Source organism: Macaca mulatta, chromosome 4 (genome assembly GCF_049350105.2).
Source record: "Macaca mulatta isolate MMU2019108-1 chromosome 4, T2T-MMU8v2.0, whole genome shotgun sequence".
Lineage (NCBI taxonomy): Eukaryota > Metazoa > Chordata > Mammalia > Primates > Cercopithecidae > Macaca > Macaca mulatta.
In genome coordinates, this window is record NC_133409.1 from 11,897,750 (window position 1) to 11,921,003 (window position 23,254).

The following is a 23,254-nucleotide window of genomic DNA, read 5'->3' on the forward strand; positions in this document are numbered from 1 at the left end:
GGGGTAAGATCTGTGTACCCATCAGTCCTTTAACTTGTACAATGGATCGGACCAGCCCAAAGTGTTCTCTAATCACCAGGTGGCATCTCAGTCGTGTGAAGGTCCTCGTTTGTAGGAATGCCTGGTGAAGGGAGGGAACTTAGTCTCAAATGCCTCAGGGAAAGAGTCGTCCTGTAAGTTCTAATGTCTGTATGTTGTCTCCACTCTATATGTTCCTTCCTGAGGAATCATCTCGTGTCATGTATTACTTTAGGGTTGGTGAAGTACAGGCTTCAGATGCTCTTAAAATGTTCATAAGAACCAGATTTCCACTTCACTATGGATTTCCTTTGTGTGGGGTTTGCCTGTTCCATCTTTAGCACGCCAGTTCTTATTCTATGTCTCTCTCATTCATGGACGGTCTCAAGAAAGGGGCACAGAAAATTTTGTTAAAAGGAAGCTAAATACCCAGGTTGTACTCCATCAATAAAATCATTTCTCTGAAGAGTCCAATTCTGATTTGCTGTCACATGGTATTTTTTCCTAAAAATATCACCTGTAACAACAGCTGGCAAGTAGTTACTCTTTTTTCAGAGGCTTGGGTTTTTAAGAGTCAAAGCAAATGCACTCAAACATGTTGTCACTTCTCCTTCCCCACTGACAGCGACATTAGCAGGCAGCCAGCGGTGCAGACAACACACCTCTTTGCCATCCAGCTTACCAAGGGGATGGGCAGGTCCCTGCATATGCCCCTCCTTACAGAGAGGGCTCCCCATGGTCTTAGCAGGAGGTGGGAATGGCCTGGAGAACAGCCCCCTGGGTAGAATGCCTGAGGACCACCGTCTTTCTTTGGTCATAAACTTTTAGAAGACCCTGACATGTCTTCCTCAGGAAAGGTATTGTGAAGTCCTTAAGAATAACTTTTTTAAAAAGGTAACTCCAATTGGATAATTGAAAAATTAGATGGTTGAGGTTTTTGGACTCTACGGGGAAAATAAAGAGATGGAGGAGAGGATGTTGAGTCTAAGAGGTTTGTTTTTACCACTGGAGTAATTTCCTGCTTCCAGGTTAACATGCAGGTAGCTCTCAGTCACTGCTGAGTAATTTAAGATGGAAAACTCAGTGAGCTTACTCAAGAGAAAACATTCCTGTGTTAGATTAGTTGCACACAGAAAAGCTGTATTGTCTCACTGGACTCTAAACTCCATGTTCATTGTTTTGATGAACAGGACCACACCCCGAGGTTGGCCTGGAGATGGTAAAGGAATCAGATCTAGAAAGACCTGAGGGGAGGCAGATTGGACCCAAAGTTAACACCTATGACCAGGAGACTCCAGAGAAAAATGAAAGTGCTCCTCATAAAGGGTCAACGAGAACACCAGAGTCAAAACCCAAATTCAGTCACTTAACAGAAAGAAAAGACAGGCAGGCGGACTGGCAACTCGCTCGGGAACGTCTCACTATCAAGGAAAAAACTGTAACACCCAATTAATAATTTATCTTTTATTGAAATTGCTGAATACTTTATATTACAGTAAAGTTGATTGAAAAAATGAAGAGAAAAATCAATTTTAAAAAATACACTCATGTTGAAATCAAACAAGCCAGCCAAACCGGCACAGGCTGAGGGATGCTGCAGGGCGGTTTGCTTCTCAGCAATAGAACACCAGAGTCTATATACAATTCTACAATGCGAGAAAAGTCATCCACTAAATATGGCAGAAAAGGCGCTGCCGCCAGAATAAGAACGCGAGCAGCGCATCCCTCCTCCTCCAAGCCGTGCCCACCCGGCCTCCCTCCAGCATGAGGCCAAGTGCAACGCTAGGCCCGAGGCTCTGGCCCGTGATTTTTCATGCAGTTTCTGTAAGTCACACACTGTGCAAATTAAGGCTTCTTATAGGTCGAATGGTTGATCAACACTTTTTTCTTAAAAAAATAAGCACAGTAAAGGTGGTATCATGAGAACCTGAAGAGATGAGACCTACACCCCAAATCTGGAAAAGTTCATTTTCTCTGACACCTCAACTCTACTCAAACACACACACACACAAACACACAAATCAATCTTTGGGCAGGTTGTCTGAATTCACCAGCCGGTGAAAGAAATACTGACAAATGTGCTCTGTACGCCCAGGCTTGAAGATGTCATGCAAAAAGCTGCAGCCATTCCTGACTAAAGGCATAGAACGGGCGCACTCTCCAAAACCTAGGCACTCAGGGACCCTGTGCACGTATGTGTGTGTGTGCGCGCACGCACGTGTGTGCCCTTAAGAAACAGAAAGCAAAAGAGAAAAGAGACAGAATGAGCTGCAACTCAGGGGACACACCAATGACCAGTTCAAAATCCCACCGGAAACTGTCCCGCACACCAACAGCCTCGCCGTCTCAGGATGGACGAACCGGTGCATTACACCCCTACCGGCAGGAAGAAACGGTGGCTGTTTTCTTTTTTTCCTTTTTCTCAAACCTGAGTAATTGTCAAAGTCAATAAATAGGGGGAGAGAATTAAAATGCTAAAATATACTGGGGTCAAACACCCTATCGGGCCTAAAGCAGCAAGGGTTTCTTAGAATGCAGCCCTCTGTTTTGAGATGCGTCTGGTCTTACGTTTTTTAAATGAGGACTTGGGGTAAAACCCTGGGCACAGGGTACCGCCCTGTGGCGGATCTGAGCCACGCCTTATTCCAATGACTGTAAACAATGAGGAAGGAGTGGGGCCTGACCTCCTTCACCCTCTCCCCCATCACGAAAACTCTTCCCTTTTGAAAGTTTTTGTTAAAGGCAAAATTATAGAAGCATCATTGAGTGGAAGTCTTATTTGGTTGGAGGTGCTTGGTGTCCCGCGGCTCCGTGCTCCCCTGCAGGCACTGCGGAGTCAGATGTGTAAGAGGTCCTCGTCGCTGTCGTCATGGAAGGACACCAGCTTGGTGGAGCTCACTGTCTTCTGCTGTGCAGACCTGAACTTCCCTTTCCTCGCCTTCTCACCCCTGACCAGCCCTGCCCTATCGTCCTCACGCTCCTGAAGGGCGCTGCTCTGTGGGTTTCTCAGCGGGTGGGAGCTCTCTGCCCCAGCTCCCCTGCCCGAGTGAACTTTCACCTCTGGGATGGTCAGAACCTCATCCTCACTGTCCTGGTCATCCCCATGCAGGGAGCTGAGGGCTTTCACAGACTTGGTGGTAATATGGCCGTTCTCCTGCCCTTCCTTTCCCTGCCGTGGAGAAGGCAGCTGGATCTCTTCCATCAGCCACTCTGTTTCGTTCTCATCTGTCTCTTCTTCCTTGTTCACCTGCCAGGGATCAATAGCAGAGACCACGTGAGCCCCCTCAGAGACCCCATTCTGCTCCACCATCCACCCTCTCAGGGACGCCCTCTGCTGGCACGCGCTGGGGAAGAACTGGCCCACTGTCCTCATGGTCACTGCATCTCCAGTTCGCAGGGAAAGGAAGACCAGGGCTGGCAACACCTTCCTGTTCCTAATGAGACTGCACCAAGGCAGGAGGGTTTGGGAGGGTGACAGTGGGGCCATTTGGCAGGAGTCTCACAGCCAAGGGTGGGGCCAAGCAGAAGGCGTTCAGGATGGCCTGAACCCGAAAAGGAGACCAGTGACCCACCAGCTGCACTGGAGGAGAAGGGGCTCTTCGGGGTTACTCATCGACTGAAAGGTATCCCCGTAATGGCAGCAGAGGAAAGTCAAAGGAGGGACTCGAGTCAAAAGCCTAGTTTTAGAAAGTGATTCATCATCACCCACTGAGACCACAAACATTATGTCCTTTGATCCAGACAATGCCTCTTTTCTGGAAATTTATCTGAAAGACATCATCCAAATGCTAGATGCACAACTATCTTCACCACCGTGTGTGTGTGTGTTTTTAAAGAACAGCCAAAAACAGTGGAAACAACCTAAATATTAAATACTTCAAAGAAATCAGTTGTAACCACGAGATAAACTTAAGGGGAAAAAAATTTAAAAAAAAAAATGTGCTGGGATAAGCGGCTGAGGCAACGGGTGCCGTTTCCCTTCTGGATTCCAGTCTGCCTGTGACTGCTGTCCTCGGCATCCCTGGTGAGAACAGCAGGGACAGCGCAGCACGCGCGGGCCGGGGACGCAGGCCCTCAAGAGACTCGCCACAGAAAATTACCTTTGAGTATTTGTAGGACACGTTGGAACTTCTCCTGCAGCAAGTGGTCAGCTTACTTATCACTGTTTCCCTATACAATGAAAAGGAGACAATTATTACTCCAGGGTAGAGAGGGCATGGGCAAGAGCCCCACCCCCACAGCCCCGCCCCATCTGCACCACCAGGGGGCTGGTGGGGGCTGCATTTCTCCCACATTCTGAATGACAAATAAGCAGCCGCCGTGACAGGTTCTACCCTAATGTATTCATTGTGACTGAGTGGAAAGAACATGGGCTTTGGAATCCAACAGCAGAGGGCCCTCTAGAGCAACTTAACATTTGGGCAAGGACTTTTTCACATATGACTCTAACAGGACCACGCCGGTCCGCCGCCCTGAAGCCTGCCCGATGGTGGCTCACGGGGACGGACATCACATGCCCTTCCCGGCCCAGACCTTCTGCTGTCCCATTCCACATTTTGGGTGTGAAGGGCCACAGTCGGTGCCTTTTTTTTTTTTTTTTTGAGACCGTGTCTCACTCTGTTGCCCAGGCTGGAGTACAGTGGTGCGATCTTGGCTCACTGCAACCTCCACAGTTGGTACTTTCTGACCACCTCTCTCACTGGCCTGTGGCTCAGCTGGCAAATGACAGTGGCAGCAGGGAACACCTGCGCTGGCCAGCTCCTGCCCCCAGGCCAGAGCCACTAACACTGATGCCTGATGTGAAAATCTGCTTGACAGTCACATGGCGAGTCCTCTCACCCAGCAAAGTGGGGCAAAAGGATGGCAACATAGCTGGTACACAGCAGGCGCCTAATCAACTCTTGCTTTTATGACGTGGGGAGGGCAGCGGGGCCAGCTGCTCAGTGGGAAAAGGCACCCATGGAAGATGCCATTTAATGTTCTACCCAACGTTGGACACAGAGGACCATGGTCCTAGAAGACACAGGCACGTCGATGTGCGAGGGCCTCAGGCATGGTGAGACGGAAAAGAAGGCGTTTAAAAACCACAACGCTGGGGGCTGCTTCCAGAGAGTTTTGATCTAAGAACTTGAGACCTCTGCTGTTGCAGGGCTCAAAAACAAGTAAGCAAATAAGTAAATGAAACCCCGCAAAACTGAGTCAAGATGAGCTATGGGAGGCGTGCATCCACCCAGCCCACCTCGCCCTGCACCCGCTCACCTCCTCTCCTTCTTGTAGAGCAGGAGGGCCAGCAGGCAGCCGGTGAGTGCCACCAGCAGCAGGCTGAGCACCGTGCCGACCGCCTGGCTCCGCTCCGACAGCCCCTTGTGCACCTGCTCGTCGTCCCCAGGATTCTCGCTGTCAAAGCCCACCCTGCAAGGATGTCACAGAAAAGGAGCCGTGTCACAGGGTGGTCCTGCCGCCACGGCCACAACCTGAGACCTGAGTCCCCAAGACAAGAGCAGCTCTGACTTTCCCAACCCCATGTGATTCTTACTCCTGCCCAGAAAACAAGGCCACAAGGCCCACTCCACATGGAAAAGGGCTGCAAAAAGTTCCTGATGATGAGTTTGGGGCAGGGTTGTCAGAAAACAGACAAGAAAGCAAGCACTGCTTCCAGCTCCATGAACTGTCATTCGCCCAAACACAGAGGAGACAGGCGGGAGGGACGCGGCCCCTCTAGGTGGCCCAACCCACAGCAGGACCAGGCTGGGGCAGAGGCTGTCCCAAAGCACCACCCTTCTCTCCAGGGTCAAAGCTGTCCTCTTGGAATTTCTTCTGGAAGCAGTGAGCACAGCCCACCATGAGATACCATCTCCACAGGTAAAGGGCCCCGGGGGCCTTAGAAACAGGCCAGAACAGGGTCCAGCGGTGGCCACCGATCAGGGTGGGGCCCAGGGAACAGCCACAGCCCAGCATAGCCCCCGACACGTCTCTTCTCTCCAAGCCTGCTCCATCCCAGGAGAAGGCTCTCAGAGCACACCAGCTGCCTCACCAACGGTGTTCACCATTCCCACCCAAGACCCACAGGCACACTTGTGGGAAAAAGCAGTGCATTTCCACGACATCAAACACTCAAGCAGAGTCAGGACAATAATAACAGAAAATGAGAAACAACCACGGGGACTTCCCTTCGCGCTTGCGCTCAGAGAGCCACGTGACACTCAAGAGCATAACAACTTCACACTTCTAATCTCTCTGGCCCTCTGTCACTCGGGGCCACACACACAGGAACAGGATCACATAAACAGCAATTCCTCTTGTGCTGCTCGAGATAACAGGCAACCCCAGCGAGGCTCATCTGGCGCTGCTGAAGATGCCGGCTGCTCAAAAAACTGAGTTTGAGGGCAACAGGCCAACCTGCCGGCGTGGCTGCAAGGGCTGCAGCTCTCAGTCTAAGTTCAGCTTAAGCCAAACAATCCAAAACATCAGCCAGACAAGAAACCACAGGGAGGGCCTGGCGTCCAGTTCTAGGCAAAAGCACCATCACGCTCCACAGACAGGTCTGAGAGCTCTGCAGACATCTCCCTCCAAGCCAGAAACCCACTCACCCAGAAGCAGCTCCCACCACTCAGGACCCCTCGAAATGCATCCAAGAGACACGTTATCACTCGGTTCTGAGCGTATTTTACTTTCTGCCTTTGATTTCTTCTTTGGACCATGGATTATTCAGAAGTGGGTTTTAGTCTTCAAATGTATTTCTAGTTTTCAGTTGTTTGTTCTTGGTTCCTAACTTAAGTGCATCATGTATGTAGCTAATTGCATCAGCCAGAAATTTGCTGACTTAGGTCAAGGACAGTGGCTCAGGTCTGTAATCCCAGTACTTTGGGAGGCTGAGGCAGGTGGATCACCTGATGTCAGGAGTTTGAGACAAGCCTGGCCAACATGGTGAAACCCCATCTCTACTAAAATACAAAAATTAGCCAGCAGGTAGTGGCACAGACCCATAATCTCAGCTACTCAGGAGGCTGAGGCATGAGAATCACTTGAACCTGGGAAGTGGAAGTTGCAGTGCGCCAAGATCGCGCCACTGCACTCCAGCCTGGGCAAGAGAGCAAGTCTCTGTCTCAAAAAAAAAAAAAAAAGAAAAAAAAAAAGGAAATTGCTGATTTGCCTGCTTCGTGGTTAATTTTTGATAAAGTTTTCTAAGTGTTTGATGTGAGCTTGGGAAAGCAGCATTCTCCCGCTGCAGGGAACAGTGTTCTATGCACGTCTATTAAATCTAGCTTTTCACTGTGCTGTCTCAATCTTCCAAAAAAGCTTTACTCTTTGTCTGCTTAACCCAGCAATCACTAAGCAAGGGGGATTTGTCATTGTTTCTTGTGTGTGGTTTTGTCAATTTCTGCTGTACGGATCGGGGCTTTTTTATCAGGTAGACGGAAGTTTAGGATTCTTGTATCTTCCTAGGAAATGGGCCCTTTTAAAATATAATGACTCTCTTTATCCCTAATATTTTTCTTTAATATCCTATTTTATCTTATATTAACATAACTACTGCAGCTTTCTTTCAGATTATTTTCTGGTGTATCTTTTCTTATCCTTTGACTTTGGTCTTTTCTGTATCCTTATTTTAGGCATGTTCCCCGTAAACAGGGTTGTTTCTGAAATCCAATTTGACAACTTGTGTTTGAACAGACAAGTTTAGTCAAGCTATACTTAACGATTATAGATATATTTAGATTTATTTCTACCATATTAGGCTGAACTTTCTACTTGTCTGATTTCTGTTTTGTTTTTCTCCTTGTCTTCTTTGGGGATATAAGTATTTTTACTTCTCCTTTTCTTCTCCACTGCTTTGGAAGTTACACACTACATTTATATTATTTTAGTGGTTATTCTTGAAATACTGGCATGCATACTAAGACAGGAAGTCTAACAGTATGTCTTCCAAACAATTAGGGACTCTACCTTTCTCCCTTCCTTCCTTTCTTTCAAGAAAATGGTTTTACTTTCATACAATGCTATCACTGTAAGAAATGCTAAAAGCCGGGAACTCTGTCACCCCTCTCAGCCCAGACACCACTGTGTTCAGTACACTGTGTCCTCATAGGGTCGCTGACAGGTTCCTTGAAACTGCAACCTTCTGTGAAGCGACTATAGGAGGTCCTTGAATAACATCATTTCCTTCAAAACTGTCTCATTATAAAGTTGATGAGAAAAAAAAATTGGTTTCACTATACATCGTTCATGTAAAGTTGTAGTTTCCAAGAACCTATCGATGATATAAGGTGAGGATTTCAAGTATTTTAATCTTTCTTGAATTATTTTCTAATACAACAAATTAGCTTCCCCTGAAGCTTTTACAGTCTTGTCTTTGTATCTGCTCTCCTGGTATTTCATAAGCGGGTGGGTCTTGTCGTCATTAACTGTGCTGGGCACACAGCATGCCCCTTCCATCTGTACATGCCTGTCTTTTAACTTTGTGTACGTTTTTTGACTTTAATCAAATATTGTGAAAGGACCATTTTTGGAAAGTAGGAGGAAGGTGTAAGAGAGTTCTATCTTCATCTACTATTGCAGGAAGTCAGTAGATGAGATAAAGGATGTTAATTTAAAATATTGAGGTAAATTCCAGAAGAAATAGCTAAAAGAACTAAAAATGGTCATCTATTAGGGTGATCATTGCTACCTGTTTGTTATAGTTACATGATTTTTTTTTTTCCCTGAGACCTAGTCTTGCTCTGTCACACAGGCTGGAGTGCAGTGACGCCATCTCGTGGTGTGCGTGCCACCACGCCTGGCTAATTTTTGTATTTTTAGTGCAGACAGGGTTTCACCATGTTGCCCAGGCTGGTCTAGAACCCCTGACCTCAAGTGATCTGCCCACCTTAGCCTCCCAAAATGTTGGGATTATAAGCGTGAGCCACATCTGGCCATACTTACATGATTTTACAATGTACAACACTGATAACATTTGGGGAAGAAAAAAATCTCAGGCACTATTCCACATTCACCCCCCGCTGGTACCTGCATCCCTCAAAATCTACCATCTCAGTTTTTGCTCTTGGTTTCAACTTCTGTTTCTTTTTTTGAAAGTCCTTATTACTTTGTCAGTGTGCTAAGGGATTTAAATAACTCCCATTCCTGATGTTCTGAACATCGTGAAACTGAGGTTTCCTGGAGAATCTTCCTCTCTGGTTTTGGAGTCAAACACCAGAGCCCTATAGACGGTGCTCTTCCCGCTCACAGAAGTCCAACTCTGAACATTCAGCACGGACAGGATCCCAGCCTGGGCTGGTCCCTCAAACCCACACAGAAGACCAGCTGCCATGTCAGGAGGCAGGATTCACCTCATGGCAGTTGCAGCCTCTCAATGACAGAGAACGCAGGGAAAGTTCACTGCTGGGTTTTATCTTTTAGGAAAATTCACATTTCGCTTCTTTCAGGAAGAACTTCCAGTCTTAATCCTTTCATTTTGTAATGATCTCACCGGAACACCATAAACATTCAAAAGCTGAAAATACCACAAGTGAAATTTCAACCAAAAGCCTCTTTCCTTGACTGTGCAGCTAAGGATCCCTAAGTACACAGCCCTGAACAGCGCAGGACAAAGCTGGTTTTGCTGAGCTCATGTCCATTGTTAAGGGTGGGCGGGGGGAGTGCTGATTTAAGATGTAAAATGTTTGATCTTCATTCCCCCATGACCCCTACCCCTGTCGTCTGCTGACTCTAGGGTCCCTTTTACAGGGCATGAAGGAAACAATTACATGAAAAGAATTCATGTTCCCCCGATCTTAAAGTCTCAGGACAGAGAATGAAAAGCTTATGTAAAATGGTGGGCCAGGCTGGGCATGGCGGCTTATCTTGTAATGCCAGCACTTTTGGAGGCCGAGGCAGGCAGGTTATCTGAGGTCAGGAGTTCAAGACCAGATTATCTGGCCAACATGGTGAAACTCCACCTCTACTAAAAATACAAAAATTAGCAGGGCATAATGGCGCATGCCTGTAATCCCAGCTACTCACGAGGCTGAGGCAGAGGTTGCAGCGAGCTGAGACCACACCACTGCACTCCAGCCTGGGTGACAGAGCAAGACTCTGTCTCAAAAAAATAAAAAATAAAAATAAATAAAATGGTGGGCGGGGTGACATAAGACAATAAATCCAAGAGGAAAGCAACTGACAACACGTTATTCGTGGCAAAGTATAAAACGGCAGTGAGACACAAGACAGCCAATGGAGGTGCCACCTTCCTTCAGAGCAGAAACTGCTGCCTCTGTACCCATGCTGATTCTCCAAATCTGCAGAGTAAGCTTTCCATTCATTCAAACATAAAAATACGACACTCAAATCAAAGTGAAACTTTACAACGCAATCATTTGTATTAGGACACAAACGATGTTCCAGGATTACAAGGAGGAGACACCACCAGTACCTGCCTCCCAGGAGCTAAGGAAAGGGAGGCAGCAATGGGAAAGGGGTGGAGGGACAGAGCTGGGGCGCCCTGACTGGACCCTATTCGGGGCACGGTACGCACGAAGGAAACAACGGCACTGCTGCTGGGGGTGGTGGGAGGTGACGCAGCCATGGACCAAAAATCAGTGGCAGGATGCTGACAAGCTCTGGAGCGGGGCACTGACTATGTGGGGTCTGCTTCTACCATTTTCTCTATTTTTTGGTGCATGTTCTGAATATTTCACAAGAAAACATTGGGGAAAAAACACACATACACTTATTCTCAAGGGAGGATGTGGGGTACAAATGCTAAGCGTCCGGATGTCATACTCACCCCAGAGGACACACTGCTGAGGTGTACCAAGAGAAGAGGTACTGGCAGTCGGCAGTCTCGTGACTGAACTCGGGGATCCCGTCCTCCACCAGAGGGTCACAGTGGAAGAAGATGGTGGAAGAAACAGACTTGGTCTTATCCTTTCCGCATTTAGAAGAAGAGGCAAACACGACATCAAGATCGCCGTCTGTCAAACAGGAAGGGCACACGTGGCATGTCACCATCAATTTTTACAAACAGATTGAGCTTAGCTCCTTACAGTCTAAAAAGTTTGCAAAGACTTAAAATCAGGCAGAAGAGACTTCCCCCCATGTCCCACATCCACTCTGTTCACAGCTTACGAGGCCACTCGATGCACATTGATAGAGCCCTGCGCGTACTCAGTGTGCAGTAAAGAATTTTTGCTTTGTTTTGACCATGACTATTTATTGATGGACTGAAGATGCAATTTTAACGGAACAATAAGGCACAACCGTGGATTAAAACAGTCTGCTGTGCAGCCAAAAGAAGGGAAAGGCTGTAATTTTAATTATGCAAATATGCAAATCAAGGAGCCTCTGAAGTATCTAACAGATCAGTATCAGATATTCTTCTCCTTCTATATAATTCCTATGTTACATCACTCGATCACAAAGTCCAACTGATACTTCATAAAGAATTCCTCATTCATTTATATTTGAGCCATCCAGCCTGGCTACTCCCCTGTTCTCCACCCTTTTCCATCGTTTTGCAGTGGTATTTTTAAACAATCCCCTTCCTAAAGACTGATGTACACATCTCCAATAGTTTTCCAAAGCAAGGAAACAAGCAAGCAAGCAATGAGTCAAGAAAGTCAGCCAACGGCAGATATGTGAATGAACAGACTCACAGAGACATACATTAGGATGGCAACAGCCTGAACCACTGAAGTCTAAACTAAGCTGACTTTGGCAAGAAAAGCTGCTGTGACTTGCTCAAAGACTTGGAATGCCACCTTAGGTTGTGCTACTAGTGCCAGAACTCTTGTTTCTAAGGGATCAACAGTGGTCTACACAAGGAGCTGAGAAACCAATGTAACCAGGGAGCTACAATGCTTTGGACTTGTATCAGGAGCAGACTATGGCTTCCAGCATTAACATTTGACAAGTGTAAAATTCATAAATAATTTTGTGCGAAACTTCAAGACACAGAGAACAATCTTTAAATATTTTGGACTGGGATAAGTTAGGCACTTCCGTAATACTAATCTTTCTAACTTGGAAACGTCAAATGAAAAGCATTCCAGTGCACAAAACACTGAGGCATAAGCCATGCAGCAGAGGTGTGAATGCAGGAGGCTTTACAGGGTGCGCAGCCTCCTTGTTCAAAAAGCCATAAGGAAGTCCCCAAGCATATTGTCAGAGCAGCTGTTCTGGTGGTAATGGTGCCCCAGGACTAAGCAAACCTGCGGGCATATTGCTACTTTTTGAATAGTCAACACTGCACTAACAAGAGACGCCACATGGGTACAAAGTTGAGAATCAGAGGCCAGAAGTAGAGTGATGTGGACAAGCAACCCAGAAGGCTTGACTCCACTCCTCTCTCCAAGGCCACCTCTCACGAATATCTCCACCCAGCAGCCCTCTGATGACAGAGCACAGTGCAGAGGATGATCTCATACTCCTGACAGAAGTGTTGGTTACCAAAAGGCTCCTGGGGAGGCAACATTCCAGAGGCCCATTTAATAACGAAAGTAGATAAAAACTGCCAGACCACTGAACTATCGTACCAAGTCAGAAATACAATACCAGGCACAGCTTGGGGTGCCAAGTAGAACAGAGGAGATTCTGAGGCTTCACGAAAAGCAGCAAGACTGCAAGACTAGGTGAACAGTATGCTGAATGTACACATAAGTGGGAAGCGAAGGACATATAAAAAGGATGGAGAAGCATGCTGGCAGACTCACTGGGGGGAAGGCAGCAGGTGCAGCCTACACCCAGTGGAAGAGCTTTGCTGGCCTGTTCCTCGGCATGATTTCCTATCTTACTTTCTCAGACTGGATGGATGTGTGGCTTTCAGCAGCAGAACAGAGGAAGACAATATTTGTAAGTGAAGAACTGGTGAATAGACACTGAGCAGAAACAGACTGGGTGTACCATTCTGTAATACCCTGTTTATAGACCAAAGGCAGGTTTGTGTTGACAGAACATATTTGGGGTTGTCATGCAACAGCAGTGGTACTTTGGGAGAAGGGGAATGATGGGGTAGAGGTAGGGCTGGTGGACAGAAGGACTGTCAAGTTCTAGTTCTTAAATACTAGACCGCAAGGAATAGTTTGCTGTCTGTCCTTTAGTGAAGAAATCGGATGCTCATTTTCTGTTCTACATCCACCTTGTCCAAAACCTTAGCAAAGTCTGTGATAAAGATATGGCACTGTCCCCACGCTGATCAGCCTCCTGAATGGTCCTGTCTGTGATGCTGCCCAGCTGCTCATCGGAGATATGTACTCGGACCATCATGCACAGCACCTTTAACAGCTCATCACGAGAGATCTTGTTATCTTTATCCAAATCATATAGTCGAAAAGCAAAGTGCAGTTTGTTGCTTCGGCTGTTGAGTGGTTCAGGTCCATTCACATCTTTGCTCTTTTCATTATCCTTAATGGTTCGGAAATGAGCCAAAGTTTGCAGGAATCCACGGAAGTTTACCTGGTCCTCTCCCTCTGGAAAGAAGGCATTGATGATCCAGTTCCCCACTGGGTTGATGGCAAGTTCTGGAATCCCCTGGAAATCGTCTTGTTCTCTTCTTTGTCCAGGTTGCTGAACCGCCTGTACAGGCGAGTGATCTGACAGTGGGAAAGGCCAGTCTCCTTCTCGATCTCCTCAAGCTCTTCATTGCGCAGTAAGGTGGAGGCCTGAGACCCCATCACTGTGCCAGGAGCTCCTCCAGGAGCAATGGTGCCAGAAGCAACAGTGATAGGAGGGAAGGCAAGAATTTAACCTTGCCCAAAAAGAGGACTGGCCTTGGTCCTTGGCTAATGATAGGATACGGAGCAGGGGCTGACCATGCAGTACCTGAGCAATCAACCGACCAATCCTGCTCATGTCAGAGCCCTGGGAAAAACTCGGGACACCAAGGCTCGGGAGAGCACCTCCAGCTGGCGATACTCCATGTGCGCTGCCACACGTGGGTGCTGGGAACACAACACATCTGATTCCATGGGAGAGCTGGTGGGAACTCTGCGTTCGATTCCCTCCTGGACTCTGCCCTGTGTGCATCTTGGTTGATTTTAACCTATACCCTTTTGCTGCAGTAAATCATAACTATGAGCGTAACTGCTTCCAGGGAGCTCTGTGAGTCACGGTGAAAGGGCGAATCTGAAGTTGGCTTGGGAACCGTTCAGTGTGCTGTTGGAGTTAGAAGTGAGGAACCCTTGTGTGGACTCCTTGCATGAACTCTGCTGCTCCCAACTTTTGTCATTGGCTCAAAATCTTTGTGGCTGGCGCTGCTGGGTGCCAGGAATGTAGAGGCGAGAGTGCAGGGTATGAGACGGACGTGTCCACACACAGATGGGGACCAGAGACAGGCGGTGCAGGGGAGGGCCCCCCACTCTCGCCTTGGAGTAGCTGAAGCAGGGGCTGCCGAATGGACTGCTCTGCAGGGCTGGTGTGGGGGAGCAAACCGCCCAGCAGCTCCACGTCCTGAGGAGAGACAGCTGCTGCCCTCCCGAAGGAATGGCAATCCTCAGGAAGAGGCAGACATTTCATTTCTTCATGAAAGATGAAAAGAGGTCTTAAAACTAAAGCTACTTTCTGGGGCTGGTGAATGAAGAAAGTGAAAAGGTCTGAAAGGGATTTTATCTACCAAGAATGACTAAATGCACATGCACAAGCACTCGGAAAGTCGGTGATCCTCAAAGGTCTGCTAGACATACCCTTTGTGAACATGGAAGTTCTTATGTGGAACCAGACAAGTGGCCAGTGCTGCGCAGTGGAGCCTGAAGACTCCTGCAGACACACCAGGCGGCGTCACCCTGCTATGAGAAGGTGGGCCTTCCCAGGAGGGGCACGGGAGGTAGGTTTGGAATCCTGCAGACACACCAGGCGGCGTCACCCTGCTATGAGAAGGTGGGCCTTCCCAGGAGGGGCACTGGAGGTAGGTTTGGATGGATGAGGAAGGTGGACCGAAGCATTCCAGCACCAAGAGCAGCACGTGTAAACCCACCAGGTTACAGGGTGACTTTGGGAGCTGGTGAATAAACTGATAGCTGAGGCATGTGTGGGAGCAGCAGCTTGCAAGGCTGCCCTGGTACGCGAAGCCTCTCAGACATCTTCCAGCTGTGTCAGACAGAGCCTGGACTTCCCTTCCCTGCATGATAGGGCCCCCTGAAGGCTTTTGAAACAACCTTAAACAATTCTTCCTTCCTTCCTTTAATCAACATTTACCGAGCACTGGGAAAGAGGACAGCAAGAGAAGGCACAACCTGTGACATGCAACATCTGATTCTGAATGACTGGAGGATTCACAGAAGCGTGAGGAAGCAGAGAACAGAGGAACACAGAGTGCTTGCTCTGAGCTGTGAATTCTGCAAGCGAATGAGGCTGATCAACTTTCCTACCATCAACCCGCCCAGAAAGCAGAACATTCACTTTCCCAGTTCTATTCAGGGGCCACAGGTGCTATGAGATGCACCGGGGCGCTGTCTACGATCTGTGACCAGGAGCAGCGATGCTGACCCAGCTTCCCTCCATCAGGTGCTGCCGTCATGGAGATGCGCTCAGCACCAGGGCACAGGGCACCCGCTCCTTCTCAGGGATGCACTCAGCACCAGGGCACGGGGCACCCGCTCTTTCTTGGCTATTTACTACTCTCCCTTCCTAGGGGACCCGATCGGCCGCTCTTTGACATCACAGCAGGCTGGGGTTTTCTTTAAACACACTTGATTTTTTTTTTTTTTTTTTTTTTGAGATGGAGTCTCGCTCTGTCGCCCAGGCTGGAGTGCAGTGGCCGGATCTCGGCTCACTGCAAGCTCCGCCTCCCGGGTTCAACGCCATTCTCCTGCCTCAGCCTCCCAAGTAGCTGGGACTACAGGCGCCCGCCACCTCACCCAGCTAGTTTTTGTATTTTTAGTAGAGACGGGGTTTCACCATGTTAGCCAGGATGGTCTCGATCTCCTGACCTCGTGATCTGCCTGTCTCGGCCTCCCAAAGTGCTGGGATTACAGGCTTGAGCCACCGCGCCCCGCCTTGATTTTTTTTTAAGAGTTATTACATCCACACACAGTTCAAAAATCAAATTATGAAAGGTATATAGTTAAGACTATCTGTTCAAAACAAAAGCAGCCTTTCAGGATTATTTGAGGGAACGAAGGGCAACATCCTTATTAGTGCCAGTATAAAACCTTCCTTCATACCCTGGATTCTGCCCTCTGTGCGTCCTGGTTGATTTTAACCTACATCCTAACACTTAGGGCAGCTTCCTTTCATCCTTCTTACAAATATAAAATCTCTTACCTTCTCAAATATTATTTGGCATTCCAAAATAAGGAAGTGTCATGGCTAAAACCAAATCAAAGGTAAATCTGACTGTGCCCAGCTCAGCCTCCACCTGACCTCAGAACCACTGGATCAGACCAGGTTTTCGTTTTTTTGTACATTCATTTGTTAACTAAGACACAATTTACCTACAGTGAAATGCTCAGGTCTGACACGTGTCGTTCGATCCATTTTGACAAAATTCGTAACAAAGCAAAGAATTAGACTATGGTTTTTGTTTTAAAAATGGTCCGCGATTTCAACCGAAGGGGGTTAGTTGAAAACGTTAATCCCCTTCCTCGGAGGAAGTTAACGGGGACCCTGTGTGGGAAGCCGCGGATTACCTTGCAGGTAGTACTTGGTCTTGTCAGAGGTGCCGACTTTCCGGCTGAAGTGCTGATCGTCGGGCTTCACCTGGCAGATGTTGGCTCCAGAGCACGCCGGGTTTCTGGAGCTCGTGATGGAGGAAAGCTGGATCTCATACAGGTAGTTGTCCCCATTGGTCCTCATGTCCCCAGAGGCTCTGAACAGCCTGAAGAGACAGAAAAGACCAGAGTGACGTGGAAGTCCTTCAAGAAGGCATTCACGGCATAAACCCTCAGTCCTCAGAATCGCTGCAGGACCCCACGATGCTTCCTTTCCTGCGCTAGGGCAGCAAGTCTGTGACCCCACAGAGATTCTGAGGATGCCAGTTTCCATCTCAAGAGGCTCTCCCCAGCCAGTTCTGCCCTCTGAGTGCTAATCCACCTTCCTCAGGTGCTGTGTCCAGCACCACATGGCCCTCGCCCTGTCTGTGCACCTCGGCCACCGGCCCCCCAGAGCAGCCCCAGTACCACCGCTGAGAAACTTATTTTCCAAACACTGGTAAGCCCAGAAGATTCCTGCTTAAACATGTCAGAAGGCTTCAGCCTCAACCCCTGAGCTTATCATGAAGTGAGGGAGGAGGAGGGGGGATTTATTTTTACACTCACGAGAATTCACCATCTTTGGTGTTAAAACTTAATGGTTGAGTAATGCTTTTCCTCAGTTTAAGCAAAAGATGACGACGACTCCAGCAACAGTAACTAAAACACAGACCTATTTATCCTGCAGCGCTCCCCGATAGGGAAAGAGCTGCATTGCTGGTGTAATTTTGAACACATTTCACAGCTCAAAAGGAAAACGTTTTACTTACTTAAAATAAATATCTCCGAGGCTGAAGCTCTTGCCATTTATAGGGTTGGTGATGGTCCCATTCACCATCTGCACCTCCTGAGGCTTCACAGCGCAGGCAGCCCGGGAGTCCCAGCTGAAGTAGTAAGTGCAGCTGTCGATATCAAACCTAGGAGGAGGGAAGCACAGACTACGGTCACCTCCCCAGCCAGACACGAGGGAAGACTGCAAAACAGTGAACACCGCGCAGCCCCTGAAGCAGCTCACTGGCTTTCAGTCAAGGTGCTGCAAGACGTGGGCTGCGTCCCGAGGCCCCCAGCCCCCAGGCTGCGCAGGTCTACGCAGAACTTCCTGACTCCACACTGACAGCAGCTCGGAGCAAGGACGGTTATTTCACTCACTTCTTTTCATCACCACAATGGATAGGGAAGATGACTGTGGTGCACACATCAGTAATGTGACAAAGCATGCGAGCATTCAATATAAACTCTTTAAAATTTGTAAACCACGCAACATTGAAAACCCGGAAAAATTTGCTCCTAGATTTTTAGATTTTTAGGCTTCTCGGACTTATACATTCCTAAATCCTTTGGCAATTTCTGAGTCTCCCCTTTTCCAAACTGAATGTCTGGAAGGAATCAGTTCTGTTCACAAACAGCAGCTCACATGCACCCTCTGTTGGCCAAGCTCTCCCCCGCACCAGATGCAATGTGGCCTGGAAAACTTGAACATAATCCAAGCACATCCCAGGTCCAGATGCAGGTCCCAGCTGCTTGAGGGTACCAGCCAGGCTGCTTGAACACGTTGGGTGGGACAAATCAACGCCCCTTTGTTCCTACTATGACATTCAAAGGTGGAGGCCAGTTAAATACTGCTCAGCCAGTGCTAAACATAGTTCAAGAGACAAGCTAGCCCAGAGAAGTTGCACTGGTCTTGCAACAGTGTCTCAGCACTGTATCCGGGGGTCTTCCCTGCCTGGAGCAGCCCTGCCCAATACAGCACAATCAATGGCTCTGGCCCTGACCTCCTCACACTCAGCCAAAACCCGCCCGTGAAAACCCCAAGGAGGAATTCCTCCAGTGTGCTCACTGCACAGTCCCGCGCTGAGCCCCCAGTCTCCTGACCTCTTGAATGCAGGTCTGCCCACCGTCTTTGTACAGGTCAATTCTATCACGGAGGATGCGGTCTTATTTCCACCACACGGATAACCTCTGGAGTACGTGACAACCACCTTGTCACCTGAAACACACAAACGATTGAACTGACATTATTTCTAGCACATTATAAAAAGCCTCAGGCAGGCGCGGTGGCTCACGCCTGTCAATTCCAATACTTTGGGAGGCCAAGGCGGGCAGATCACTTGAGGTCAGGAGTTCGAGACCAGCCTGACCAACATGGTGAAACCCCATAAATACAAAAATTATTCGAGCACGATGGCAGGTGCCTGTAATCCCAGTTACTCGGCAGGCTGAGGCAGGAGAATCGCTTGAACTCAGGAGGCAGAGGTTACAGTGAGCCAAGATCGAGATAGTGCCATTGCACTCCAGCCCGGGCAACAAGAGCAAAACTCCATCTCAAAAGCAAAAACAAACAAAAAAAAACAAATGAAGCTTCAAAGTTGGGAGTAAAAATCTGGTTTAAAGGCCAGGAAAAAATCAAGTTTTGGCTCCCTAAAGGTTTATCGACCAGTTCTTGCATTCTCATGCTCAGGGGTGGCCACCTGGCCCATTGCACAATTGCCACAGCCCAAGTCCTGGGGTCAAACCCAAACCCTCCCACTCCCGTACTTTGTGGCCCTGGGTTGCTAAGCTTCTGAGCCTCAAGGGCCTTCCCTGCAGAACAGGACACTGTCCAAAGCAGGCAAGTCTCAGGCATGTATAGAAAGCGCCCGACAAACTCATGTGAACAGTGGGACCCCGGGTAATGGCAGCCTTCATTATTGCTCCAACTGTGTAAAACTTCTGTATCCTATTAGGTGCTTTCCTGACAGGTACCCTCATGTGAGCCTCCCAATAACAACACAGCAGGGAACAGAAAAAGTGAAAAGCCAGAAACAGAGACCAACTGTGGTTTTCTAGGGTCTTCTAGCTTTAAGTCAAGCACTGTCTTTTAAAAGTGACCCTTTAAAAGAAAAACCTGAACCCTCGAACCTGCAGGGTCTGAGAGAAAAGCGAGTATATGCTTTAAGCTGCAAGTATCACTGCGGCAGCGTGGCCGCCAGGTTCCAACTCTCAAGCCACCGCAAGAGGCTGCTCGTGGCTGCCCAGGGGGCTGTTCTGGAAATGGTCCAGGCCCAGCCTGGCTGCATGGACAGACGAAGTCTCCAGGGCATGGCGCGGGGTGTGCAGGGCAAGCATGTGCCTTCCACCCCGATCACACACACACAGATTCTTCCAGGCAGGGGCACGCGGTGGAGGTAACACGGGCACAGTGCCCACTTCCCGAGTGTTTTCCACAGGACACAGGCTGAGGTGCTGGGGGCTGCCGGATGGTGAGGTAGGAGGTGGGACTCTAGGCTCTCAGCCCTGCCCCAAATTCAAAGCTGCTCCAGCTGAATTTGTTTTAAATATTGGGCTTCTGTGTAAAATTTTGGAAAAAAGAATTCCACTATTTTGCAGAAAATGTTTAAAACTTCCGGCATATGGGATCAAACAAGCAACGACTTCAGGAGTGTAAACAGCCCATACCGATTGGGCAGGAGGCTCAACCTCCCCGCCTCAGGGGCCCAGTGTGTGGAACGGATGACGACACTGCCCCATGGAGCGCATGGGGATTAAACATATATTAAGCGCAGCTGCTTGAGACATGCTGGTTCCGGAAACAAAAAGTCTACCTCCCACCCCCACAGGGTGGGGTCCGTTCCCTAAGTGGACAATGGACGCACCGTGGCTGTCCGCAGATGCTGTCTTGTTGGTGCCAAAGACTAAGAGCTCACTGGGTGCGTCAGACACCAGATTACTTCTCGTTCCAGTCAGCAGGTGCTCAGGATACCAAATGCCAGCCCCAGGAGAAAGCAAGAGCTCTTCCCGCCTGGCGAGGCCTGACTTGCAAAATGGTGCTCCCCAAATGGAGGTGGCCTGCAGGTCACCACTGAGAAGTCAGACGATCTAGTTCCATGTCACTCACTACTCTCTTTTGCTCCTTCTGCCTCAAGCTTTTAGTGAAGCCTTAAGTGTTTTAGTGATTGCAGTTGGCTGACATTGGGGAAAGACTAGTCGAATACCTGTATGTACTGCGACATGACAGGGGAGAGAGCCGCCCTCCACTACCTTCCCTCCTTCCCCCTCTGGGGCAGTGTGGGAGTGACAGCAACCACTGACCTCCAAAGCGGTTAGGAACCTCCCGGGGAGGCGGGTCTCAGGCTGGCGATCTGGGCGCCACTTCCTGTATATACGGCAGCTCTCCCTCCACTACCAACCTGCAGAGTCTGCGTATGACTTTTATCAAGGGTGACAGTAGTTTTCTCGGAATTCTCTTTCTCCATCTCAACATCTCAAGCTAATCTGAAGTAGTCCTATAGTTGAATCAGGACAACTCAGGAAACCCCACTCCAGTGTTAAGAGGCAACGGTGAATATTTTCCTTTACTGGTCCCTCCAACAAATCCTAATTGCTCTTAAGCTAAGAAACCTCTATTTTCCGCCTTTAAATAATGAAAGAAAACATCTTTCACTCACCAACCAACTACAAGATCAATTCCCCATTAAAAAGCATCGTTATTATCTTCAAAATTGTTAAGACAGTTTACCAAGATGCAGCCCTGAACTACCTGCACCAAGTCCTCATGCAATCGTCTGGCTTGCCTCAACAAACACGTGTGTCTATGTCAGTTTAGGCACTTGATCTACAGCTAGAACATAAACTTCAGAGGAACGCTGAACATTCTGAGACCTCCCCCTGGATAGATGCACTTTCCCGAGATAGCCAAACCCCTCTAAACACACAGACTGGGACCTGCAATCTCACATAATACAAAACGGCACTCATTTTAATGTTCCAGGAGAGCCAAAATGCCTGTGAGACAGTGACAGGCAATCACATCTGGAGGTTTCCACCAAAGCATATGCTCACTCTCCTTGCTATCCTGAGAACACCCTCACCTTCCCGGTTCAGATGCGGCTCCTTGCACCAAGGACCAGGACCCACAGGCCTTACCTATGACATCCAGCTTCTGCGTGTGAACGAGTCCCAGGACCTGGACGTCACCAGTTGTGCTCCTTCTGCAAATGCTGGCCCTTTCAGAGCAGCCCAGGGGTCCTTTATATATTCTCTGGCACAGATTTATATAGTACCTAGAAAAACGACACAAAGGGGCAAGAAACAGGCAAGCAAGTGACGTCTCTGCCCTTGACACAGGAGGGCTCTTCGCTTTACTTTCAGAGAAAGGTTCTGTAACTAAGGGCTCCATTCCATCACTGAATGTAGCTTTTCCAATTAAAAAAATAGGACAAAAGGAAGTCATCACTGAAGAAGGGAGCTTCCCAACCAGGCACACCCGGAGTGGAATATCCACATCTGCGGTCACGCTGAACACAGCGTGGCGTGGCAGAAAGAAGGGCTCTGGGGCTGGGAGAGGCAGGGGCTGGGATCCTGGCAAGTTTCCCACCTTACTTAGAGCCACTTAAACCCTCTGAGTCCATGCCCTTGCTCCTCGGTGATGCCTTGCCAGGAGCACCTGGCAAGAGGGCGCTCCCCACACAGAGTGGTCAGGACCATGGGCTGACCCCAGCCAGCAAAGCCTAAGGAGCTCCTGCCAAAGACCCAAGAAAGCCGACACACCTCCCACAACCTGAGCTACACACAAATGCAAATTGACCCCGGCCTAACTCAGTGAGTCCAGGTTCTTCCAGTTCCGGAGGCTCCGTTTCCGGTCACCAAAGCTCCCGCTCCCACTCTGACCTCAGAATCACCCTCTGTGCCAGGTCTGACACTGCGGGCTGCTTCCAGGAGCAGCCACAGCTCAACCGCCATCAGCCTCACATGGGCGTGGTATTCCCATCCTTAGAACCCCAAGAGCCAACCATCATCAAGCAGTCTGACATTCATCGGCTGAGGGTGTGGTGCTGCGGGCGGATGGGAAGGCACTCACGAGACTCCGTCGTGGACCAGGGACCAGGACCCGGTGAGAGAGGAGAGCAGCCGCAGGTCGTAGGTTTTGTGTTTCTGGATGAATTTGCACTCCATCTTCTTTGGAGGGCAAACAACTTTCGTTTTCCATTCAAATGTCACATCACACCCACGCACTTCACTGAAGACTTGTGGCCTCCCAATGTCCTCGTCTTCATCACACTTAAATATGATGCTGGATGTCCGGTGGCTGTTTGCTGGGGAGCAGAGGCGGGAGAACGTCAGACCAAGGCCTGCACCAGGGCACGTTCCCGCACCTCTTCCCCAAGCTGCCTCAGGAGCACCTGCAGACTCCATCCGCCATCTGGCAATGCCCCATGTGCTGCCCTGGCCACATCTCATGTTGATTCACTCATGTGTATCCTGACTCCAAACAGATCCAGCTCCTTGGCACAGCTTTTCATCATACTTCTTAATAACCCCACAGCCCTAGGTAATTCCTCAGATGGGTGTTCAATATTTGACTAGTCTACTAATCACCAAAAAAATTAAGACAGCTGGGCACAATGGCTCATGCCTGTAATCCCAGCACTCTGGGAGGCCGAGGTGGGTGGATCACGAGGTCAGCAGTTCGAGACCAGCCTGACCAACATGGTGAAATCCCATCTCTACCAAAAATACAAAAAAATTAGCTGGGCAAGGTGGTGGGCGCCTGTAATCCCAGCTACTTGGGAGGCTGAGGCAGGAGAATCACTTGACCT

At 48.9% G+C, this 23,254-nt stretch overlaps 1 protein-coding gene and 1 pseudogene across 1 annotated transcript in view; both read right to left on the reverse strand.

Annotated features, from left to right (window-relative positions):
• Positions 1-1,467: 1,467 nt before the first annotated feature.
• IGF2R (insulin like growth factor 2 receptor) overlaps positions 1,468-23,254 on the reverse strand; it is a 133,347-nt gene continuing 111,560 nt past the window's right edge. Inside the window, exons 40-48 of the mRNA XM_015137631.3 lie at positions 22,516-22,750; positions 21,582-21,718; positions 18,552-18,666; positions 17,450-17,596; positions 16,620-16,807; positions 10,784-10,970; positions 5,278-5,430; positions 4,119-4,188; positions 1,468-3,265 (exon numbers count right to left, since the gene is read on the reverse strand). Of these exons, the coding sequence (XP_014993117.3) occupies positions 2,855-3,265; positions 4,119-4,188; positions 5,278-5,430; positions 10,784-10,970; positions 16,620-16,807; positions 17,450-17,596; positions 18,552-18,666; positions 21,582-21,718; positions 22,516-22,750 (1,643 nt within the window). The 3' untranslated portion in view covers positions 1,468-2,854. The remainder of the gene's footprint in view (positions 3,266-4,118; positions 4,189-5,277; positions 5,431-10,783; positions 10,971-16,619; positions 16,808-17,449; positions 17,597-18,551; positions 18,667-21,581; positions 21,719-22,515; positions 22,751-23,254) is intronic.
• Positions 12,961-13,794, reverse strand: LOC144340251 (calcineurin B homologous protein 1 pseudogene; annotated as a pseudogene).